Source organism: Monodelphis domestica, chromosome 7 (genome assembly GCF_027887165.1).
Source record: "Monodelphis domestica isolate mMonDom1 chromosome 7, mMonDom1.pri, whole genome shotgun sequence".
Classification (NCBI taxonomy): domain Eukaryota; kingdom Metazoa; phylum Chordata; class Mammalia; order Didelphimorphia; family Didelphidae; genus Monodelphis; species Monodelphis domestica.
The window spans coordinates 229,237,778-229,259,366 of record NC_077233.1 but is presented as its reverse complement, the minus strand read 5'-3'; the positions used below and the strand labels follow the sequence as shown (position 1 = coordinate 229,259,366).

General features: G+C 36.4%; 1 protein-coding gene across 6 annotated transcripts in view; it reads left to right on the top strand.

Annotated features, from left to right (window-relative positions):
- LOC100026848 (transmembrane protein 180) overlaps nt 1-20,096 on the top strand; it is a 51,740-nt gene extending 31,644 nt beyond the window's left edge. For 5 of the 6 annotated variants that reach the window (XM_007498244.3, XM_007498248.3, XM_007498245.3 and 2 more), the window contains 2 exons: nt 2,396-2,539; nt 17,958-20,096. In XM_007498244.3, coding sequence (XP_007498306.1) covers nt 2,396-2,539; nt 17,958-18,096 — 283 coding nt within the window. In that variant the 3' untranslated portion in view covers nt 18,097-20,096. The remainder of the gene's footprint in view (nt 1-2,395; nt 2,540-17,957) is intronic. The other variant, XM_056806536.1, reaches the window with a different exon arrangement.
- Nucleotides 20,097-21,589: the final 1,493 nt, after the last annotated feature.

Below are 21,589 nucleotides of genomic sequence, written 5' to 3'. Positions count from 1 at the left end.
TATTTAGAACTAGGAAAACTCAAATCATCTAATCTAGCCTCATCAATTTACAGGGGGATATACTGAGGCTCAGTAAGGTTTAAATGACAAATCATGGTAGAAGCAGAATAGTCCATTTGTAGACACAGAATCTTCTTGGAGGAGTTCATGAAGTCAGTATTTCTTTTACCATTATTATTTTTAATAATATTTTCCCCCAATTACATGTAAATACAATTTTAAAGATTCTTTTTTTAATTGTTGAATTTTAGATTCTCTCCCTCCCTCCCTGAAACACAGTAAATAATCTGATATAAATTGTACATGTGCAATCATGTAAAAACATTTCTTCCATAGTAATCACTTTATGGAAGAGATCTTGAACAAAAAAAAGAAGTGAAACATAGCATGTTTTGGTTTGGAATAGATTCCATCAGTTCTTTCTCTGGAGGAGATGGTATTTTTCATCACAAGTAAGTTAATATTAGTCTTAAAAGTTGTCATTGAGAAAACTCATAGGACCAGGAAGCATTGGCAGTCTTCTCCCCTTTACTGAAGTGATCTTATAATTTTTAAAGGAGTAGGAGAGGAGGATATAAAATTATGGTCAATAAATACTAAGAAAGCTATTTCTTAGAAACTTTGAAATCATTACCTACTAGTACATGTCTGACATAAAACTCAAATTTACTCTACTTATAAAAGAAGAGATTGTACTTTTGCTCCATGAAACCCCAAGAACAAAATTCAAAGTCCTTGTTTGTTGCTGTTTTCTTGCCTACCAAACATTTTAGAAATTTATGAGAAAAAAAATTTTTGTCCTGCTGCAAAAAGGCCATCCTCCATTCAGATTTGCTTTAAAATTTCAAATGATTCTCTTACATTTCCAGTGTGTCATATTGTTTTAGTTTGGAGAGAAATACAAACTTTGCTTTGAAATGCTTTGAAATACAGAATATATACATTCTTATTTGAGTTATTTTGTCAAGAAAGGAAGCCACACTCACCATTCAGTTGATCAAGGCTTTTTATTGGCAAGGGTACTCAATTGGAATACATGTTCTTTCTTTGTCCTTACCTCTGGCTCCCAAATTCCTGAATACCCTGAGCTATATTTGTGATTGACCCATAAGGATTATAGCTTTGGGCATTGTTACAGCTCTATGTGAAGGTATCTTTTTGGTTACTATGGTTTCATTAATAGTTCAGACCTTATACAATTGCACTGTTAATTCTATTAATTAAAAATAATGTAATAGATTAAATTGATTTGCTTAATTGATTAAAATATGATTAAAATTTCTTTAAATAATTTATTAAATTGACTAATTATTATTTGATTAAAAATAATGTAATAGAGACAGCTAGGTAGTACAGTGGGTAAAATACCAGGCATAAAGTCAGAAGGATCTGGGTACAAATCTGGCCTCAGATACTTTCTAGCTGTGTCACTTGGTCACTAAGTCACTTGGGCAAGTCACTTAACCCTGTTTACCTAGACTTTACTTTCCATCTTAGTGTTATTAACTAAGACAGAAAGGGTTTAAAAAATAATAATAATGTAATAGATGGGCAACAGGATTCTCTGCTAGGCCATCTTCTCCAGAAGCTGGGGTATGTCACTATGGCTTCAAGCCCCACGTGGACAAATCCCATGAAGCATATGGTTTTTAAGATCCATCTAAAAGACCATGGCTGGGTGGGTGGGTGGGGGGACAGCTGGGTAGGATTGAGAGTCAGGCCTAGAGATGGGAGGTCCTAGGTTCAAATCTGGCCTCAGACACTTCCCAGCTGTGTGACCCTGGGCAAGTCACTTGACCCCCATTGCCTAGCCCTTACTGCTGTTCTGTCTTGGAACCAATACATAGTATTGACTCCAAGAAGGAAGGTAAGGGTTTTAAAATAATAATAAATAAAAATAAATAAAAATAAAAGGCCATTTGGTAATGCTTTACTTTTTACCATCAGTTTTATGAACACCTCAGATTTATGCAAAATTAAAAAAAAAATCTTACCGTCTCTCTTGAAATTGATGCTAAGTATCAGGTCCAAGGCAGAATTGTGGTAAGGCCTAGGCAATTAAGATTAAGTAACTTGCTCAGGGTCACATAGCCAGGAGGTATCTGAAGTCAAATTTGAACCCAGGACCTTCCCATTCCAGGCCTGGCTCTCTATCCACTGAGCCACCTAGCTGCCCCTCAGACATATTTTTGTTATTACTATAAGGAATCTACTTAAGAGTCAATTCATTTTGAGCACTTAAGGGGAATATATAAAATAATCATCCTTTGGGTTGGTTTTTCTGTTTCTATTTCTGTTTTAAAGAGTGCTTCCATTTCAGGTCACACACATGAGTGAAGAGATATCTGCACTGGTAGATTACAAAGTAGATTTATTCTGCTCTTATCCATTACAGATCACCCCTTTCTTCGATGGTTTTTGGAACCAATGCTTTATTTACCAAACCTGCTCAGTCCTTAGCACCAATGGTTATAGTCACTGTGTTAAACAAGTTTGGATATGAGCAGCTAAATAAGACGGCCTTCCAGGTTGATCCCAGGTAAAGGAAAGAACAAAAATCTCAGAATGATGAAACAGTGAGAAAGTTGTGTGTATTTGTTTTCAATTCAACAGACATTTATAGGAGGTAGGCTTAGTGCAGGGGTCCCCAAACTTTTTATACGGGGGCCAGTTCACTGTCCCTCAGAGCCCTGGAGGGCCAGACTGTAAAAAAAACTATGAACAAATCTGTATGCCGCTGTCTGGGATAGCGGAGGCTGCAGTGCTGGCTGGGATGGGCCTGTCACACCTTGCACAGGACCATCCCCGCCACCACTATACCGGGCAACAGTATACACAGTGCGGAATCCCCTCTCCTAGATCGCCGCTCATGATGCTGACGTCTTCCATTGTGCAGCCACATAATCCTTTGTGCAGCGCCTCGTTCTTGTTCAGTTACTCTCAGAATAAGGTGCCACACAAAGGATTATGTTGCTGGAAGTAGTCCTGTATGTGAGCAATGCCACACTTTGCAGCGCTGCTACATACAGTGCTCCTCTCACTGACCACCAATGAAAGAGGTGCCCCTTCCGGAAGTGCTGGGGGTTCGCATGAGGCCCTCCCTGGAAGTTTGGGGACCCCTGGTGGATAGAGAGCCATTTCAGCGTCAGGATGATCTGGGTCCAAATCCTACATGAAGTGTATTTGAATGTGATTCTAGGCTTAGAGGGATGAGAACCACCTCAGGGAGGAGGACCTGAGTTCAGGTCTTATTTCTGATGTGTATTAGCTATGTTACCCTGAAACAGTCATTTCGCCTCTCAGTGCCTCAGGTGATTCAACAGTAAGCTGTAGGAGAGTCCTGCTGGGGCATCATTGGTAGAGGGAAGTTTCCCCACCTGAGTTCATTTCATCAATAAAATCATGAGTCCAACCCCTCCCCTTCCCCCCAAATACACCAAGCGTTGTGCTAAATACAGAGAATGCCCAGATAAAAACAAAACAGAGGAGATTTTCATGAGGTCTGGGGAAGGAATGGGGGGCTGGTGTTCCTGACTCCATTGTCATTCATCAGTTTTGTGGTTGAGAGAGAAGGGGTAGTGGGAGAAGGTTTACTTCTCCATGTTAAAACAACAATAGGGAGAATGCTTTACCTTCTACTTGATACTAAGAATCAGTTCCAAGGCAGAAGAGCAATAAAGGCTAAGCAATGGAGGTGAAGTGATTTGCCTAGAGTCTCACAGACAGAGAAGTGTCTGATGCCATATTTGAACCCAAGACCTCCTGTCTCTAGGTCTGGCCTCTATCCACTGAGCCACCCAGCTGCCCCTAGGAAAAAAATGTTTTGATAGTTGCTTTTACATGGGGAAGTTAGGAATCCTGAACACTAATTGCCCCAAGTGCTGATTGAGAGAGAGTCATAGTGCCTCCAAATCTGGATTGTCATGAAATCCCGCCTCTGCATTAGAGCACCTTCATGAGTTCAGTCATTTAACAAGTGTTTATTAAGCACCTGCTGTATTCCAAGGACAAGGCAAGTTGTTGTGCAGTTATGTGCTAGCCACATAAAGGTAAAAAATGCTAGCTCTCACCTTCAAATAATTTACATTCTTTTGATGGCAAACACATACCCAGAAGGGTAAACACACGACATACAAAGTATATGCAAGGAAATTTCACTGGAAGGATTGTAGCAGTGGGAATCAGCGTAGGCTTCCTATAGGAGATGACACTCAAACTGAACCTTAAAGAAAGCCATTATATGAAGTAGAGATGATGAGGGAAGGCAATCCACTTACAGTAAATATTTGTGCCTTTGCCTTATGTTGCCTGCTCAGTCTTGGAGATCGGTATGTCATGTACAAGAAGTGAGTAGGTGAGAATAGTGCATGAAGAAATAGAATGTATAGCAAGTCTGAAAAGGTTTGTTGGAGACAGATTCTGAAAAGCTGGCTTTTTTTTTTAATGGTAGGGGCAAGAGAGAGCACCTGGAACTTCTTGAACTGGACAATGACATGGTCAAATTTATGCTTTAGGGACATCAGTTTGGGGGCAACTCGGCAGCTGAGTGGATAGAGAGCTAGGGCTGAAGACTCTTGAGAGTGTTTCCAGCGTTATGGTCTCCTTCCAGTAGCTCCTTCTACCAAATGTCCTCCTTTTCTGTGTTTTATTTTCCCTTATATATATCCAGTTTCTTAAATAAAAGCCCTTTACTTCCTGGGGATAAAAAGCCTGGAGGTCCTGGGTTCAAATGTGACCTCAGACAATTCCTAGCCATGTGACCCTGAGCAAGTCACTTAACTCCTGTTGCCTAGCCCTTACCACTTTTCTGCCTTAGAACTGATATTTAGTATCAATTATAAGACAGAAGGTAAGGGTTTTTAAAAAAGAAAAAGGAACATTGGCAGCTGTGTATAGGGTGGATTGGAAAAGGGATAGATCATTTAGAAGGCTGCTATAGTCATCCATGGGAGGAGTGATAAAGGCCTGAACTAGGTTAGTTAGCTTTCCTTGGAAGCAGAAAAACTAAAGACTATTGATGGTTCAAGAGATATATTAACAAATTAATGAACTGGTCTCAAGATATATAACCATTTTTAGAGATACAGTCAGCCAAGTATATGTTTAACAAATCTTCAAAAAGAATGTGATGACAAGGATTTTCCTTAAGACAATGAATTTTAGAGAGTACTGACAGGCTTGTTACTCCATAAGCAGGTAGAAACAACTGAACCCAGCTAGCAGGTAGTTAGCAAGAATGATTACTATAGGAAGCTAGCAAATGGTACACTTTTCTGCCCCCCCCTTTCCTTATCCCTGCTCTGCTGACATCCTCAGCAGCTGCCACAAGGTATCAGGGTATCCTGCACAACAACTAGCTGAATCCATTTTTAAAGGTTCATTTTAGGTGGCTTTTCCTGCTTCTTGCCCTTTGTCGAGTTTGGGGTTTTTTGGGGAGAGAAGTGGTTAGGTCCTTGCCATAATTGAAAGTTTATTGTTCTGTCATTTTTTACCTGGTGATAATTTAATATTTGGTTTAAAATGATCTAGATAGATAGTTTCCTTTTTTTGTACTTTCTTTTTTTAAATTTTCTCATTTTTATTCATTTGTTTATTATTTTTCCATGGTTACATCATTCATTATTTTTGCCCCCTCTTGCCTCCCCACTCCCAAAGCTGACAAGCAATTCCACTGGGTTATACATGTATCATTGTTCAAAACCTATTTTCATATTATTTATTTTTGTAATAGAGTAATCTTTTAGAAAAACAAAACCCCAAATCATAGCCCCATAGAAACGAGTGATAAATCATATGATTTTCTTCTGCGTTTCTACTCCCACAGTTCTTTCCCTCGATATGGAAAGCATTCTTTCTCATAATTCCCTCGGACTTGTCCTGGATCATTGCATTGCTATTAGGAGCAAAGCCTGTTACATTTGATCATTCCACAATGTTTCAGTCTCTGTGTACAATGTTCTGGTTCTGCTCATTTCTCTCCACATCAGTTCATGAAGGTCTCTACAGTTCACATAGAAATCAAGCAGTTCATCATTCCTTTCAGCAGAATAATATTCCATCAACATCACATACCACAATTTGTTCAGCCATTCCCCTCATTTTCCAATTTTTTTTTGCCACTTACAGAGAGCACAGCTATGAATATTTTTGTACAACTCTTTTATTTAGATAGTTTCTGAAAATGATCCAGTATGATTTCCATAAAGTCCTTTAAAATACTCCATAGTAAAAATTAGTTAGCAAAATATACAAATTTTTGTTTTTAACTACAATAGCTGTATTCCTTTAACATGAGTAGGGAGGCTTGACCAAACTATACAAAAACAGAGCTCTTTTTAAGATAATGTAAAAACCATTCTTTTAACTCAAGGCTATTCAGAACTAGACAATGGACTGAATTTGCCCATGGGCTATAGTTTGCTGACCTAGTGGAATGACTTCAGTTATGTATAGCCTACTTGTTTTCATATCTATAGCCTACTAAAAATCACATTAAAAATTTAGCTTTATATGCCTTTGTATGGAAAGACTACAAACTATTATTTAATCATATGAAAGATAGAAAAACCCTTAGTATGTTGTCCTTTTGGCCAACAAACCATTTCTGATTAGCAACTACTTGTCATGTAGATGTTAAACATTACAGTAATTTGAGGAAGCGATATCATTTTAGGTATGTGAAATATATTTAATATAGAATACTAGAACTCAGTGCATATGTTTATCCTGGCCCAATTGATATTGCTTCTTGCTATATGAATGGGAGGGGGGGAGAAATTAAGATCAACATTTTTTTAAGTATCACAAATTAATATTTGTTGAATATATTTGAGTATATTTAGTACATATGCAACTTAAATAAAATAGGGTACCTTCATTAGAGAATAAACTTATGTGAAAACTTAATCTGTTGTTTAAGCATTTGCTCAAACAAAAATCACATGTAGTACTTTTTCTTTTTGTCTGAGTGTTTTACAGCAAAGCTCTTCAAAATTATACTTGTAAGGACAATTTAGAGTGATTTATCTTCAAATGACAAAGTATACAATACTGTATTGAACTTTATCCAAGGAAATGCTCTAGGGTAAATAATCCAACATAATTGAAAATAACCTCAAGGCTTAGTCTTTGTGTAATGAAAGAGTTCTTGGTGTTTAATTTTATGTAGCTAATCATTAAAATCAGTTTTAGAACTGTTCATTGAAAACAAGAGATCTCCATAGAGATTTATTACAGCAACAGCCTTTATAATAACTGGAGAACACTCTGCTGTTTATTTAATGGTTTCTGTTTCTTATTAAGGTGTAATTCACTGTTTTATTCAGTGGTAAAGATCATGTTACCTAGTAAGAAAAAAGCTCTCATGTTCTATACTTGGCTATAGTGGATTTCATTCCTGTGCTGTGTAATTTATTGTACTGTATTTTTGAATTATGTAGTTTTTATTTGCTCCACTTAATTTTTTCATATTCTTAACCTTTGAGAGAACATTGGAACCTTGTCTTGCAATAGAAAAATAGAACAAATGCATGTGGAATGAGTTTCATACTCAACTCCGGAATCATGTATTACTTGAGTGCAGTTTCAAGGCACAAATAATGGCTTGAGCCTCTCACTAGTACCTAATTGGATAGTGGATAGTAGACCAACGAAGACCCAGAAATTGAATAGCAAAACATTTCATTAGAACAGAACAGGAAAGCAAATAACAGGAGAAATCATGCTGCAGACTAATTTTTTGTTCCTTTTTCACAAATGAGTACTACACACTCATAAGTTGATGGGGAAAGGAAAAATATTCAGAAAGCTTGTGTTCCGAGGTAAGAAAGGATTTTAGTGAGCTCTGCATTGCATCACGACTAAGAAAGCCTCTTCTGCTCAAGGTCTCACAGGTCTGTGTCCCAGAAACCCCTGTGCCTCACTGTTGCTGCTGCTGGTGCTGCTGCTACTGCTGCTACTGGCCTTATTTCTGCAGCCATCTTTGGAAAGCTCCATCCTCTTCTTATTGCCACCCAGACTGCCCTCAGTTCTACCACTCTCTCTGCCCCCTGAATTCCTTGTTCATTGTTCCTCTACCACACCAACTTCTTACTTAGACATCTGAAATTCTAGCCCATCCTTTACTCCTCGGGGCTGGTGCTTTGGAGAATTATCAGGGTTCTCCTAGACCTTGAATGCTGCCTTCGAATGGGGCTTATTAACCATTTTTCTGTTCTTGACTCCTTGGCAGTCTCATGAGGCCTCTGAAGTCCCTTCTCATGTTTTAAAATGAATAAAATAAAATACATGGGATTACAAAGGAAAACAATTGCACTGAAATGCAGTTAGCAATTAAAAAAAAATTCGCAGTTCCCTTAGAATAAGAACACTACACTGTATGAATGCCTTGGAAATTTTCACCTGTCTCCATGGTGAGACTTAATTGGAGAACAAAGGATCAGAGAGAGAATTGTAGAATTCTTTTTCCTTGCTCTGCCTTTTTTTAATTGTTGTTCCCAATCTATATTCCTGAGTTAGAATAAGTGAATTCTTTTCATCTTTTCTCTGGCTCAGGTTGGGCAGCTAAGTGACACAGGTGGATAGAGTGCCAGTTCTGGAGTCGTATTTCTGAGTTCAAATTTAGCCTCAGATGATTACTAGTTGTGTGACCCTGGGCTAATCACCCAGCCCAGTATCTTTGTCCAGAAAACCCTAAATGGAGTCATGAAGAGACAGACATGAGACTGATAAGACTAAACAATAATTGCAGTCACCACATGGGTATTCATTATAGTGGTAACTCATTGATTTTTTACTTATTCATTCATTCATTTTAACTCTTGTTGCCATATCCTCTTCTTCTTTCCTCCCTGAACTTCATTAAATCCTTTTTTTATTACAAAGAAAAGCAAATGAGCAATAAGAGTATTGATAGGAACTATATCTTAACAATATATACTGCTTTAGGTTGGTTGGTAAATAAGTAATGAGTATTTATTTATTTAAAAAATTTTAATTTATTTCATTATATATTTCTCAATTACATGTAAAAGAATCTTTAACTTTCATTTTTTAAAATATTGAGTTGCAAATTCTCTTCTTTCCTCCCACTTATTCCCTCCTTAAGAAGGCAAGCAATTTTATATTAATTATACATGAGGTCATATAAAACATTTTCATATTAATCATGTTGCAACTGAAAACAAATAAAAATAAAACAAGAAAAATAAAGAAAATAAAAATAGTATGCTTCAATCTGCATTCAGAATTCATCGGTTCTCTCTCTGGAGGTGGATGGAATTTTCATCTCAAGTCCTTGGAACTGTCTTGGATCATTGTCTTGATCGGAGTAGCTAAGTCTCATAATTGATTATTTTTATGATATTGCTGGTTAACAAGCATTTATTAAGAACTTGCTTTGTGAGGGCAGCTGGGTAGCACAGTGGATAGAGCACAAAGTGTGAAGTTGGGAGGAATTGGTTCAAATCTATCCCTAGACACTTTCTAGTCTAGTGACCCCAGGCAAGTTACCTAACTCCCCAGTTGCTTACCACTTGTCTTTCTTTTGTCTTAGAATAGATTCGGTCACAATCCTAAAATTATCCTCACAATACTTAGACGGAAGGTACTAGTTGTTTTTTTTTAAAAGAGCTTACCGTTATATTCCAGGCACTGAGCTAAGTACTTGGGATACAAATTAAAACAGAAAAAAGTTCAACCCTCTAAGAGCTTTCATTATAATAAGTGGAAGGGAAGAAGGATATGCTCATGTCACCAGTAGAGGGGTATGGTGGCAAAGTTCTTAAGAGTCAGAAGCATAGCTGAGAAGTGATTAAAACATGGCCATACTAAGAATTGCTTCCAAAATGAAGGCCCTGAACAGAATTCTCTGGTGGGAAAAAGAGGCCACTATGACAGGAATATCACTTTTTTTCACACAGATACCTGTTTCTGCATTGAAAACCATGAAGATTACTGGGAAGCTACTTCTTTAGCCATGGAGGGTGGTGGTGGTGGTTGCTGAAAACTTATTAGAGAAATGAGGAATACAGTGAATAATTCTGGGAAAGAGTGAAGTTTTACTTGGCCTTGAGAAACGCATGACATGTTTTCAAACATTCTCCAGAATAATGAACTAGGATAGTTATTAGGGTTTTAATAGGAAGAGAGAGTCAGTCAAAATGTGTATAAACATTATGTTCCAGGGCTAAATCTGTAAGTGCTATAACTAACGAAGCAGAAGCATGATGAGAAACATTATCTGGACAAGAGTGACTTAGAATATTGCTGCATGAAGGTAGATTCTATGAAAAATAGAGCATCATGAAAAAAAATGAGGGAAAAAGATCTTTTGACGATTAGGGAGATAATGTAAAATAGTAAGGCTAAGCAGGATTAAGGAATGCATTTCTACCTAAGGATTAGACAGATATGGTTTGGAGGGAGATTTAGAGTATTACAACATAATCAAGAGGTAGGCATTCTGAAAACTAAAGAGAAAATGGGTTAATGCAGGCTTTTCCATACTAGCAGGAGGAAAGTAAAAAGAGAAGTGAAAATAACTTTTTGAAACTATGAAGCTCTCCCCATCAAATAAGAGATGAAATGAAAATAGAGGAGTCCCCTGAAAGGAAAGGGAACTTTTATTGCATCAAGTAATTTATTAAAGTAGTAGAAAAATACCTTTTCTATGGAGAGCCTGAAGTTATTGAAATTGATTGGTGACTTAAGAAATAATAACATGAGTCTGAAAAAGGTAGAATCTTATATGACAAAATGGTAACTATCAAATTGCCCTATTCACTTGAGTTCCCACCCATTTCATGTTCTTGAATTCAGATCTAATGATTCATTCTCCTTTTGCATTGCTGTCCTTGGGCCCAGACAGGCCTTTTCCGCTGCAAATTGTCACAGGTGTTCCAATGTTCTGTTACCATGGAAAAAAAGAGGAAAAGACAAACCTATTCTTAGAGATTAAAAAGCTCACTGAGAGGAACCATTGGCAGCTAGAGTCTGATTTCTGAGTATTCCTGTTAACTGGAATCTGCTAATACACAGAGAATGACAATTAAATACTTGGACAATGCATAGAGATGCCTCAAGCAGAAATCATAACCTTTTTTTTTTCCTGAACATATATTGTAGTAATTGTGTGATTTGTAGCTGATGACCACAGCTTTATAATTTTCTCTTTGAGAAGAACATTTCTTTTCACTTGTGGACTTGAGACATCATTTTAATGATGTGGAATGCTGTGGAATTTTGGCTTCCATTAACTTTTGGGCACATTTAGCTTTTGTAGATATCCTATAATTGGTACATTCATATACTCTACTTATGGGAACAGATAAGGATAAAAGTAGACTCATGCCATTGGCATGAGCAACTATAGCAAAGCCTACAGAGAGGGCATGTAAAATTTATGCCTGGGTGCCCTCAGTCACTGATTTCCCTAGTACTGATAACTATTCTGAAGTCACTGAATCCATTCCTTTCTGTGGTCCAATGTTAGGTTTGATATGGGCTGAATTTAAGATTCTAAGTTAAAGATCAGAATTGGAGTGTTAGTGCCACTCTAGGTCAGAGCCTTCAGACTGACCCTCATCTCTCTCTCTCTGAGTTTGTCTGTCTTTCCTCTTCTTTCTATATATCTGCATGTGTGTCTATTTATCTTGCTATCTGTCATCACCTCAGACATCAACAGGGCCTTGTAGGGCCTATAAAGTGGTAGAAGCTATGGGACCAGCTTAGAGTTGAGAAATAATTAGTTCCCTGATTATGCCAAGACCTTTTTGTTAGAGTGACAGATTAAAGAACCATAATAAACCGTGAAAGCCATATCCAGAGGAAATGAAGTTTTTTTTTTAATTACCATTTGTAATTAACAATTACCATTATTACCTTTGAATACTATACATACAATTCAGGCTGAATAATGTTAGTAGTGGCTTCAGACAGAGGAAGAAAGTGAAAGAATTTCAATAGTCTATGCCTTTAGAATATATTTCTAGGAGCAGCTAAATGGCTCAGTAGATAAAGAACCAGGCCTAGAGATGATATGCTCTGGGTTCAAATATGGCCTCAAATACTTCCCAGCTTTATGATCCTGGGCAAGTCACTTAACCCCAATCACCTAGCCCTTACTGCTCTTCTGCCTTGGAACTGATACTTAATATTGATTCTAATACAGAAGGTAAGGGTTAAAAAAAAAGTTTAAAAAAAACAAATATATTCCTAATTATGGGATAACTGGGTCAGAGTCTTCTCCAAAAGTAGTGTGAAAATCTAATTTCATGAATTACTTTCTCTTTGCAGCTGAAATAGTATTCTGCTTTTCACCTTTATACCAGTCCAGACAAGAGTTTTCTCAATTGGCTGAATTATTCATTTTTTATTCTATCATATTTCTGTCATCTCAGTGAATTCATGAAGAACCTTTGCTATATCCAGTAGATGCCAATTCACTTTATATTAATATAACAATATCAGTAATTCTACATAAAAAGCATTTTATCTTACTTTAATCTTCCATATCGTCCTTTCATATTTACTTTTATTCTTTTCCTACCCATAGCATTTTTATCTTAGATAACTTTTTGCTTTTTAAAATTAATTACTTAAAAAGGGAGCACTCAGCTAGGTGTGGGGTACTTCACACTGCTTCTGGGAAGGATGAGGCTGGTGGATTGCTCATGTTCAGGCATTCTGGACTGCAGAAGAACTAAGGCCACTCAGGTGTCCACATTAAGTCCAGCACAAATGTGGGGAGCCCAGAGACTATGAGGCTACTTAAGCAGGAGCATGGCTTACCCAGACTGGAAAAATTGATTTACCCTGCTCTGATTAAAAATTCTATGCAGATCATTATTGGCATTGGGCCTGAGTGGCTTCTGCAATTTGTGTTTACTAAGAATGACTCCTGGGAATTTTCTTTCTCAGGTAAACTAAATGTGTGATTCAGAATCCTATGTTTGTACTAGCAGAATTCACAGTGATTTTATAAACTCTCAATAATTTAGGCCTCCTTTCTTTTAGATTGCCCTGTCTTTTTACTCTCCCCCTGTACATTCAACTAAGTAGACTTAGCTCAGAATCTATAGGCTCTCTGGTTTTAATACAATTTCAGATACATTAACAGGCAATCCATTTGGAACTTAAATTAACTTAAGTTAATAATGTATTATTAATAATATATTTAATATTAAATTAAATTAATTTATAATTAATTTATTATATTATATATTACATAAAACATATTATATTATTTATTAATTAATAATATATTTAATATTAAATTAATATTAAATATAAATTAAAATTTAAATTAATTAAAATAAAATTAATTAATATATAATTAATAATATAGTTAATAATAAATTAAATAAAAACTTAAATAAATTAAATTAAAGAGATTTATATACTGACCACTCAGCCTGAACCAAAAAGGATTTTCTCACCACTTTACTTTATTCTCAATTGGAATGTGTAATAGCTGGGTACTAGAAGAAAACAAATTAAAGAATGGATCTTGGACACTATCAGCATTTGGCCTCTCCTTCTTTATTCATAGCAGTGCCTCTGGCTCTTAAGGCTCTACTTATCTCCCTGAAAGAAGCTTGACAGCTTTGCCTGCAGATCAGTCTACCACTTGAAAAAGTTCAATATTAGGGACCTCAGCTAGGGTGTTACTGTGGCCAAACTGCCTTTATTCTTCACTGTCTTCAAAGTTAAACTCTCTTTTCTTTGGCAGGTAAGGGTGAAGATAGAACTCTTATCACTCTTCCTACCCTAATAAGAACTTCATATTCTTTCCTTGGCCTCTGGAAGAGGAAGGGATTTTACATCTATAATGGCTAAGCTTGGCCCCTGGGAATAGTTGAGAAAATACTCATCCCTCTCATCTTTGTAGAGATCAGGATTGTGGATATGAAATATTTTGAACATCCTATTAGATGTGGTTGATATATGTGTTGGTTGTTATTGAATTGCTTTTTTAATCTTTTAAAATCTTGTTTAAAATATGGCCTTTTAGGTGATAGAAGCAGAGAAAGATGTCGTCAGAATAAAATTAATATGACAACTAAAGCTATCCATAAAAATAAAATAAAAAAAAAGGAAATCCATCAACCTCATATAGATACAAGAACTTCTGAGATCATCTTAGCCTTTTAGCTTAAATGTTTTACTTCCAAACTTTTCAGTTGCTGAGAAGTAGCAACATTAGCGGATTCAAGTTTTACTTTCTATCTTTTCCTCTACAAGAGATAGCTGGTTCAAAGACATAGAGTAACGAGATGGAGCATGGTGAATGAGGAACAGCAATCAGACTAGTTTGGATAGCCTGTGTGGAAAGGAATGATGTGAAAGAAAATTAGAAAGTAAATAAGGAAGGACCAGGTTGGGAAGAACGTTAAATACCAAACAGAGAAGTTTATATTTGGTCCTATAAATAGTAAGAGGCACCTGGGATTGATTGGGGGCGCAAGGAGGACATGTGAAATGGTCAGACCCATACTTTAGGAAAATACTTTTTATAGCTATATTGAGGATGAATGGTAGCAGGGAGAGTCTTGAAGTAGGAATACCAATTAGGAGGCTGTTGCAATAGTCCAGGCTCAGAGTGGTAGCTGTGTGAGCAAAGAAAAGCAAATATTTGAGATAATTGTTAAAATACAAATGATCATATTAGGCAACTAATTAACTATGGGTGGGAGATTAAGAAGATGTGGTTGCAAACCTGAGTGAAAGGATAGTGATGACTTTAACAGCACTGAATTTTGGATGAGGGGTGAGTTTAGAGGAAAAGATAAGGAGTTCTGTTTGCAACATTTTGAATTTGACATGCTTGAGACAGAGAATATAAATATCTCAACAGGAAGTTGGTGATGAGGAACTAATCAGATCTCAGAAGAGAAACTAGAATTATAGACATATAGGTCTGGGAGTTAATGACATTACCAAGTGAGAGTATAGAACAAAAAGATAAGAGGACTCAGGACGGTCTTGGGATGTACCTACAGTTATAGTTAATGGGTGTGACATGTATGAAGATCCAGTAAAAGAGACTGAGGAGTAGTTAGACAAGTAAGAGGAGAACCAAGAGAGAGCATTGTCAAGAAAAAATATCAAGAAGGCAGTTTTTAGGGGAAAAAATGATCAATAGTACCAAATATTATTGGAAATTGAAGAGATGTCCCTGAATTGATGAATGACTGAACTAATTGTGGTACATGTTGGGAATGGGAATTGTGCTATAAGAAATGATAAGCAGGATGATTTCAGAAAAAGCTGGAAAGATATACAGGAACTGATACAGAGCAAAACAAGCAGAACTAGGAGAACATTCTACACAACAACAGCAATTATGTACGATGATTATCTGTGAAAACTCAACTACTCACAGGGATGCAGCAACCTGGGACAATCCTGAAAGTCTTATGACAGGGAATGCTATCCACCTTTAGAGAAAAAAACTGTTGGAGTCATCTTTCACATCAGTGTATTTATGATTTTATTTTGAGGTTTTGGTTATATATAAGTTTGTTCACATGAAAGTGATCATATGGAAGTGTGTTTTGCATGACAATAAAAATAAAATTTAAAAACTTAGTTTAAAAAAAGTGACCACTAGCTTTGGTGATTAAAATTTTACTGGTAACTTTGGAGAGAGAAGTTTCATTTCAGATGAGATTGGAAGCCATGTTATGGAGGACTTAGAGAAGATCAAGAAAAAGAAGTGAAGGCACCAAGTATAGACTGCTTTTTCAAGACATTTAGTTGATTAGGGGAGGAAAAATATTAGATGATCAATAAGCAAGTAAGTAGAATCTAGAAAGGGATTTCCAAGAATGGGGAAGGTGTGGATTTGTTTAAAGGCAGCAGGCCATAAACAGAGAGAAAAAAAGAAGGAATTATAGTGGAAACAGTCTGCTCTGAAAGGCAGGAAGGTACAAAAATACATCTTGGGGCGGGGGGCAGTTACATGGCTCAGTGGATAGAGCCAGGTTTAGAGATGGAAGATCCTGGGTTCAAATATGGCCTCAAACACTTCTTAGTTGTGTATCCTGGGCAAGTCTAGACCTTACCTTTCTTCTGCCTTCGAATTGATTCTAAGACTGAAGATGAAGATTTTTTTGTAAAATCTGGAAATGTTTGTTTAATTAATTAATTTAGAATATTTCTCCATGGTTACAAGATTCATGTTCTTTCACTCCCCTTCCCCCCCTCCTGTAGCTGACATGCAATTCCACTGGGTTTTACATGTATCATTGATCAAGACCCATTTTCATATTATTGATATTTGCACTAGGGTTATTGTTTAGAGTCTACGTCCCTGATCGTATCCCCATTAATCCATGTGATCAATAAGTTTTTTCTTTAAAGAAGAGGATTTTTTTTTTTAAGTATATGTTGGGAGTTGGCCTTGAATAGGCATCTCTATATCAGAGTTTGGAATAAAAGAGAAAATCATGGGAGATGGTGTTAGGGTATTGAGTAGAGGAATAAATCATGAGAAGTAGAGTAGATTGAAGAATTGAGAAGTTAAGAAATTTAAAGAAATATCAACATTATGTCAAAATCTCCTAGTATGCGGGCAACAGTTAAAGACTGAGATTGAGCTCATTGAGAAAGGATGGAGAAAAACCAGGAGATTGGTAGATAATGTCCAACAGGATCTAGATTGGGTGATAAATTTATATCTCATCAGCCTCAAAGGAGCAAAAGTTGCTGAATGATATCAATTAGATGGAGTGTCTGGGAGTGGCAGTATGGAGCAAGGAATATTCCCTCTCTTCCACAGATTCTCATTAATCCAAGGATATGAGAATAGGTGTAACCAGTACTAGAAAGGCTGACCAGGGATATAATGTTTTGACCAGGGTGTAGAAGGTAGGGAAGAGAGCATTAGGTTTCTATGAGAGCCAGAAAATAGAAGGAACAAGAAAGAAGGAGATCTAAAATGAAAGGGGGGTTGTTAATTATAGTCAAGAGTTCCAGAGAATACTGTAGAAGAGCAGGCAGATCTAAAGGGAACATCTGCATGGTCAAGTTGACATAGGTGACATTAAGGGAGCAGGCAGCTAGGATTGGGAATGGGGTATTTATTTCTTGGCAGTTAGGGTCCAGTATTAATGAGATGAGGAGAGTAACCTCCTTTGGGGTTCATGATATATAAATTTATCACCCAATCTAGATCTCATTGGACATTATCTACTAATTTTCTGTTTTTCTCCATCCTTTCTCAATGAGTACACTTACTATTGGGGAATGAGCCCAGCCAGGGTACTATTTGATAGGAAGAAGTCTTCTGATGCAGGTGATTGATTGATAAAAGGTTTAAGGTCTTCCCTAGACCAAGGCCCCTCAAAGTCTTTGAACAACTCACCTGCCTGATCTTCATGGCAAGTGATAATGCTATGTCCAGGAGACCTGGTGTTTTGATAGTTAGAAGCAGTGAGCTTCTAAAGGTGATAATGTCTTATGTCTCCCAGAACTTAGGGAACTTATTATGACTTTCTCTATTTTCCTCCAATTAGAACTATGTTTTAGGAAACTAAGTTTAGAAAAGCAACTTTAAACTCTTCTTGATCATAATCACATGTATGAAATTGTTATACATGTTAATGATATAAAACATTGTTAAATTTCTCCATGTTTACCTCTAAATCAATTCAACTGATGAAGAGTTAAGCATAGTATTTTGGAAAAAGCTGGAAGTTAGATCTTGGTTCAAGTTCCAGTTTTGCCACAAACTGACAATATAAATTTAGGAAAAGTCAATCTCTTAAGACTCAGCTTTCTCCTCAGTACAATAAAGGGATTGAACCAGTTTATCTCTAAGCTTTCTTCTATCTTTAACAACCTATGATTTTACAATTTGCCAAAAAAAAAAAACCACACATAAAAAAAAAACTCACACTGATCTACAGAAAAACACTAAAGTAGAAAACTAACTATGTTTTCCATTCTTTCTCTAGTTTATTAACAGGTCTTCATGATGCAATGTTCATCTTAATTTGCCTGCTTCCTCTCTGCATCACCATAATCCAGATTCTGGCTTGGACTCCCTTTTCTATCAGGAGCAGCCATCACACCAACTGGGCAGTGACCCTGTAACAAGAATATATTCTATCATGGGATTAAAATGTGGCTAAAGGTTTTTGTATTTTTTATTTAAAATTTTTTCAATCAACAAAAATTTGCCTTCTCTCCCTTTCCCCTCCTCCTCATTGAGAAAGAAGAAAAAGAAAAGCCTTGTAACATTTGTATTGTTTTTTATATTGAATTATACTCTGCCAGAAGGAAAAGCTGCTCATTATCACCTCTTATCTTTTAAAACCAACTTCAAGGGCTCTTTTATGTCCTCTGATTAGGGGACTAAATGCAGTTTGTTATTAAATAACAATCTGTTTCTGGTTGCTGTAGATGATCATATTATAGTTATCAGAATGTCTTGTAACCTCAGTATAACAGCCTTGGCTCTAGGTAATGGAATTGTGGCATGAATTGGTTAGATGAATTCTCTGGGTGTGAGTGGGTGGCCCTAGAATATACCTGGCTATATACATTTCTTCCAGATTCTTGGATACACCATACTTTTCTGAACTGATTTTTAGGAATTGATTGATTCTTCAAGTGGGGACGAAGCCCATGTAAGCATTTGGATTTGTTGGAAAACATTATTGTACTACTCTCAGGAAGTCTTTTAGTTAGCTGGTGAACCTTTGGAAGTTTTGGGATAAGGATGAGAGAATCATGTGGTTCTCAGATTTGAATGTGGCCCATCAGTGTTTCAGAATTGAGGAGAAAGATGATATCCAAAAACAGGGGTACTTGCATTTTTTTTAGTTTGAATTTACCTTTAAATCAGAATCTATGAAACCAGCTAGACTTTTCTCCATTATCATGACTAAAAATGGAGATAGTGATCTCACTTTCCTCCAAATGGACTCATGTCTTCCATTTTACCTTTGAAATGAGGAATTAAGGATCAAACTTTACTTAGTCGAAATTATCGTTTTCAAAAATTGTGCCCAAAGGGCAGCTAGAAGGCTTAGCGGAGTGAAAGCCAGGCCTTGAGACAGGAGGTCCTAGGTTCAAATTTGGCCTCAGACACTGCCTAGCTGTGTGGCCATAGATAAGTCACTTAATCCCTGTTGCCTAGCTCTTACTGCTCTTCTGCCTCAGAACCAATTCACAATATTGATTCTAAGGCTTAAAAAAATTTATGCCTATCTTATTTGGTATATAGTTTTTGGATGACTCATCTGGGGTATTCCTATTGTGGCATGGACCTGCCTACCATTCATAGACCCTTTCCCCCTTACATTGATGCTATAGGCTTTGAATGAAGATTTTACTAGAGTAGCATCATTAGTGGCTCTTTTATCTATTTTTTTTCTGAATGTAAATGAAGTTTGCTCTATATTTTCTCCAAAGGTTTTAAAAATGTACACCTACTCAATTTAAGGTTATTTTGAAGAGAAGCACATTATAAACTATAAATGATTACATGAATGTGAATTGTTATTATTACTTGAATAATATAAACTCAGCAGAATAAACTTAATGAATCTGAAGTACTGTGGAATAGTAGTCAAATGAGATTACATTAACCTGATAGCTATTTATTATTTCTTAAGAAGTCTTACCAGAGAAAGAGGAGAGTGCCTTACACTTATATATTTATTGTATAAGATATTGATGTTTTTTGTTTACATTGAATAACTTATTAGGAAGAGACCATGTTTGTTTTGTTCCTGGAGCTACTCAGGAAATATGAAATAATTCCAGCTCTGCATATTTTATATGCTCTATAATTGTACACAGAGATCAGAATTTTCTTAGGAAAAAATTCCTTTTGGTAGGAAATTTCTTGAGATTTTTAAAAGAGGATATGTAATGTGGAATTATGTGCCTTCTGCTTTGCCAGTACTGGTCTTTAAAAGAAATAAATTAATTTCTGTATTATGAAAATTAATATTATTTGGAGAAATTGTTCTGATTTATAAAGGAAGTGTAACTTAATTCTAAAATATGACTTTTAAAATGTCACTTTTTCTAGGTTATCGTTTTTTAAATTGTTTGATAATAATAAACCCAGCTAATTTCAGTATTCTTTTTCTGTATGGTGTCTTTGAGTGTTCTGTTGTTCTTTTTTTCCTGATGTCGTTTATTATTTTATTAAAGAAGATATTGTTTCAACTAGGACACACTTTTCTTTCTCCCCCAACTTATCTTGAACATTTGATATTTATTAACCAATTAACTTGTAGCAGTTTGCATAATAAGATGCTACTAGCAATGATCCTGATTACTCATATGCTTCCCATACAGAACAGCCGCACAACATCCTTACTTGAGGGTAATCTGGTCTTTGGCAATTATTTGCATTGGTTATGTATCATTTGATGAATACTGCCTCATTAAAAAAGGGTAGGCATTTTTGCATATTGTGCTCTTTGACAATATATCCATCTTTGTGGTAGTATGCAGATGATTATTGTTATCCTTGTTTTCCTGTTGGCAACTTCTCATTTTAAGTTTGGCATTTGGAGCCCCTGATCCCATTCAGTTAATTCAATATTCAAAATTCAATTTGCCAAGCACTGCCGTCGGCATAGAAGATTCAGTTACAAAACCAAAACTGTCCCTGCCTTCAAGGAGTTTACATTATCCATCACTTGGCTCAGACCTACTTTTATGCCATTTTTTAACATTACTTTTTTATTTATTCTACAGTCCAAAACAACTACCAATGCCCATTTCTTGATTTTGCAAAGGCTGTCCCCATTGTTTGAAATGCATTCATTCATTCCTTCCTTCTCCACCCCTACTTCTTAGAATCCATACCTTTCATCAGAGCTCAGTTCATGTTACTTCCTTCAGAAAGTCTGTTGGTGGTCGTTGTGATCTTTCATACTTGAACAGGAGCAAAATGATGTCACTATGACAATGTCCAATATGTCTTACTGGGGCTGATCAGAGCAATATGAGTGAGCTCAGAGGCTCTACTACACATTGGACACAAATAATCTTTATGAAAATTTGATTGGGATGTTTCTTGATTTGCACATTTCATGTTTCTTCTGAGCTACTGCAATTCATAGAACATAGCACCTTCCTTGATACAGGCATGCCATGCTGGATTGTCCTATGCCAGTGTCTTCCATGTCTCACAATTGATATCAAAGTTCATCAGAGAGATCTTGAGAGTGTCCTTGTATTGCTTCTTCTGACCTCTCCTGTGTGCTTGCCTCATGTCAGTTCTCCATAAAATAATCTTTTAGGTAAATGTGTGTTTGGCATTCAAACAATTTAGCCAGCCCATTAGGGTTGCACTCGACAGAACAGTCTAAATGCTTGATAATTTAGTTTCAGAAAGGATCTCAAGAGTTCAGCCCCTTATCTTGCTAGGTGATCTTCAGACTCTTCCTGAAACAATTCGAATAGAAGTGATTAAATTTCCTTGCATGGCACTGGTAGACTGTCCAGGTTTCATAGGCATACAGCAATGAGGACAGAATGGCTCTAGAGACCTTCGGTTTGGTAGGCAGCCTAATACCTCTCTGTCCCATGCTTTCCTTTAGAGCCCCCCAAACACTGAGCT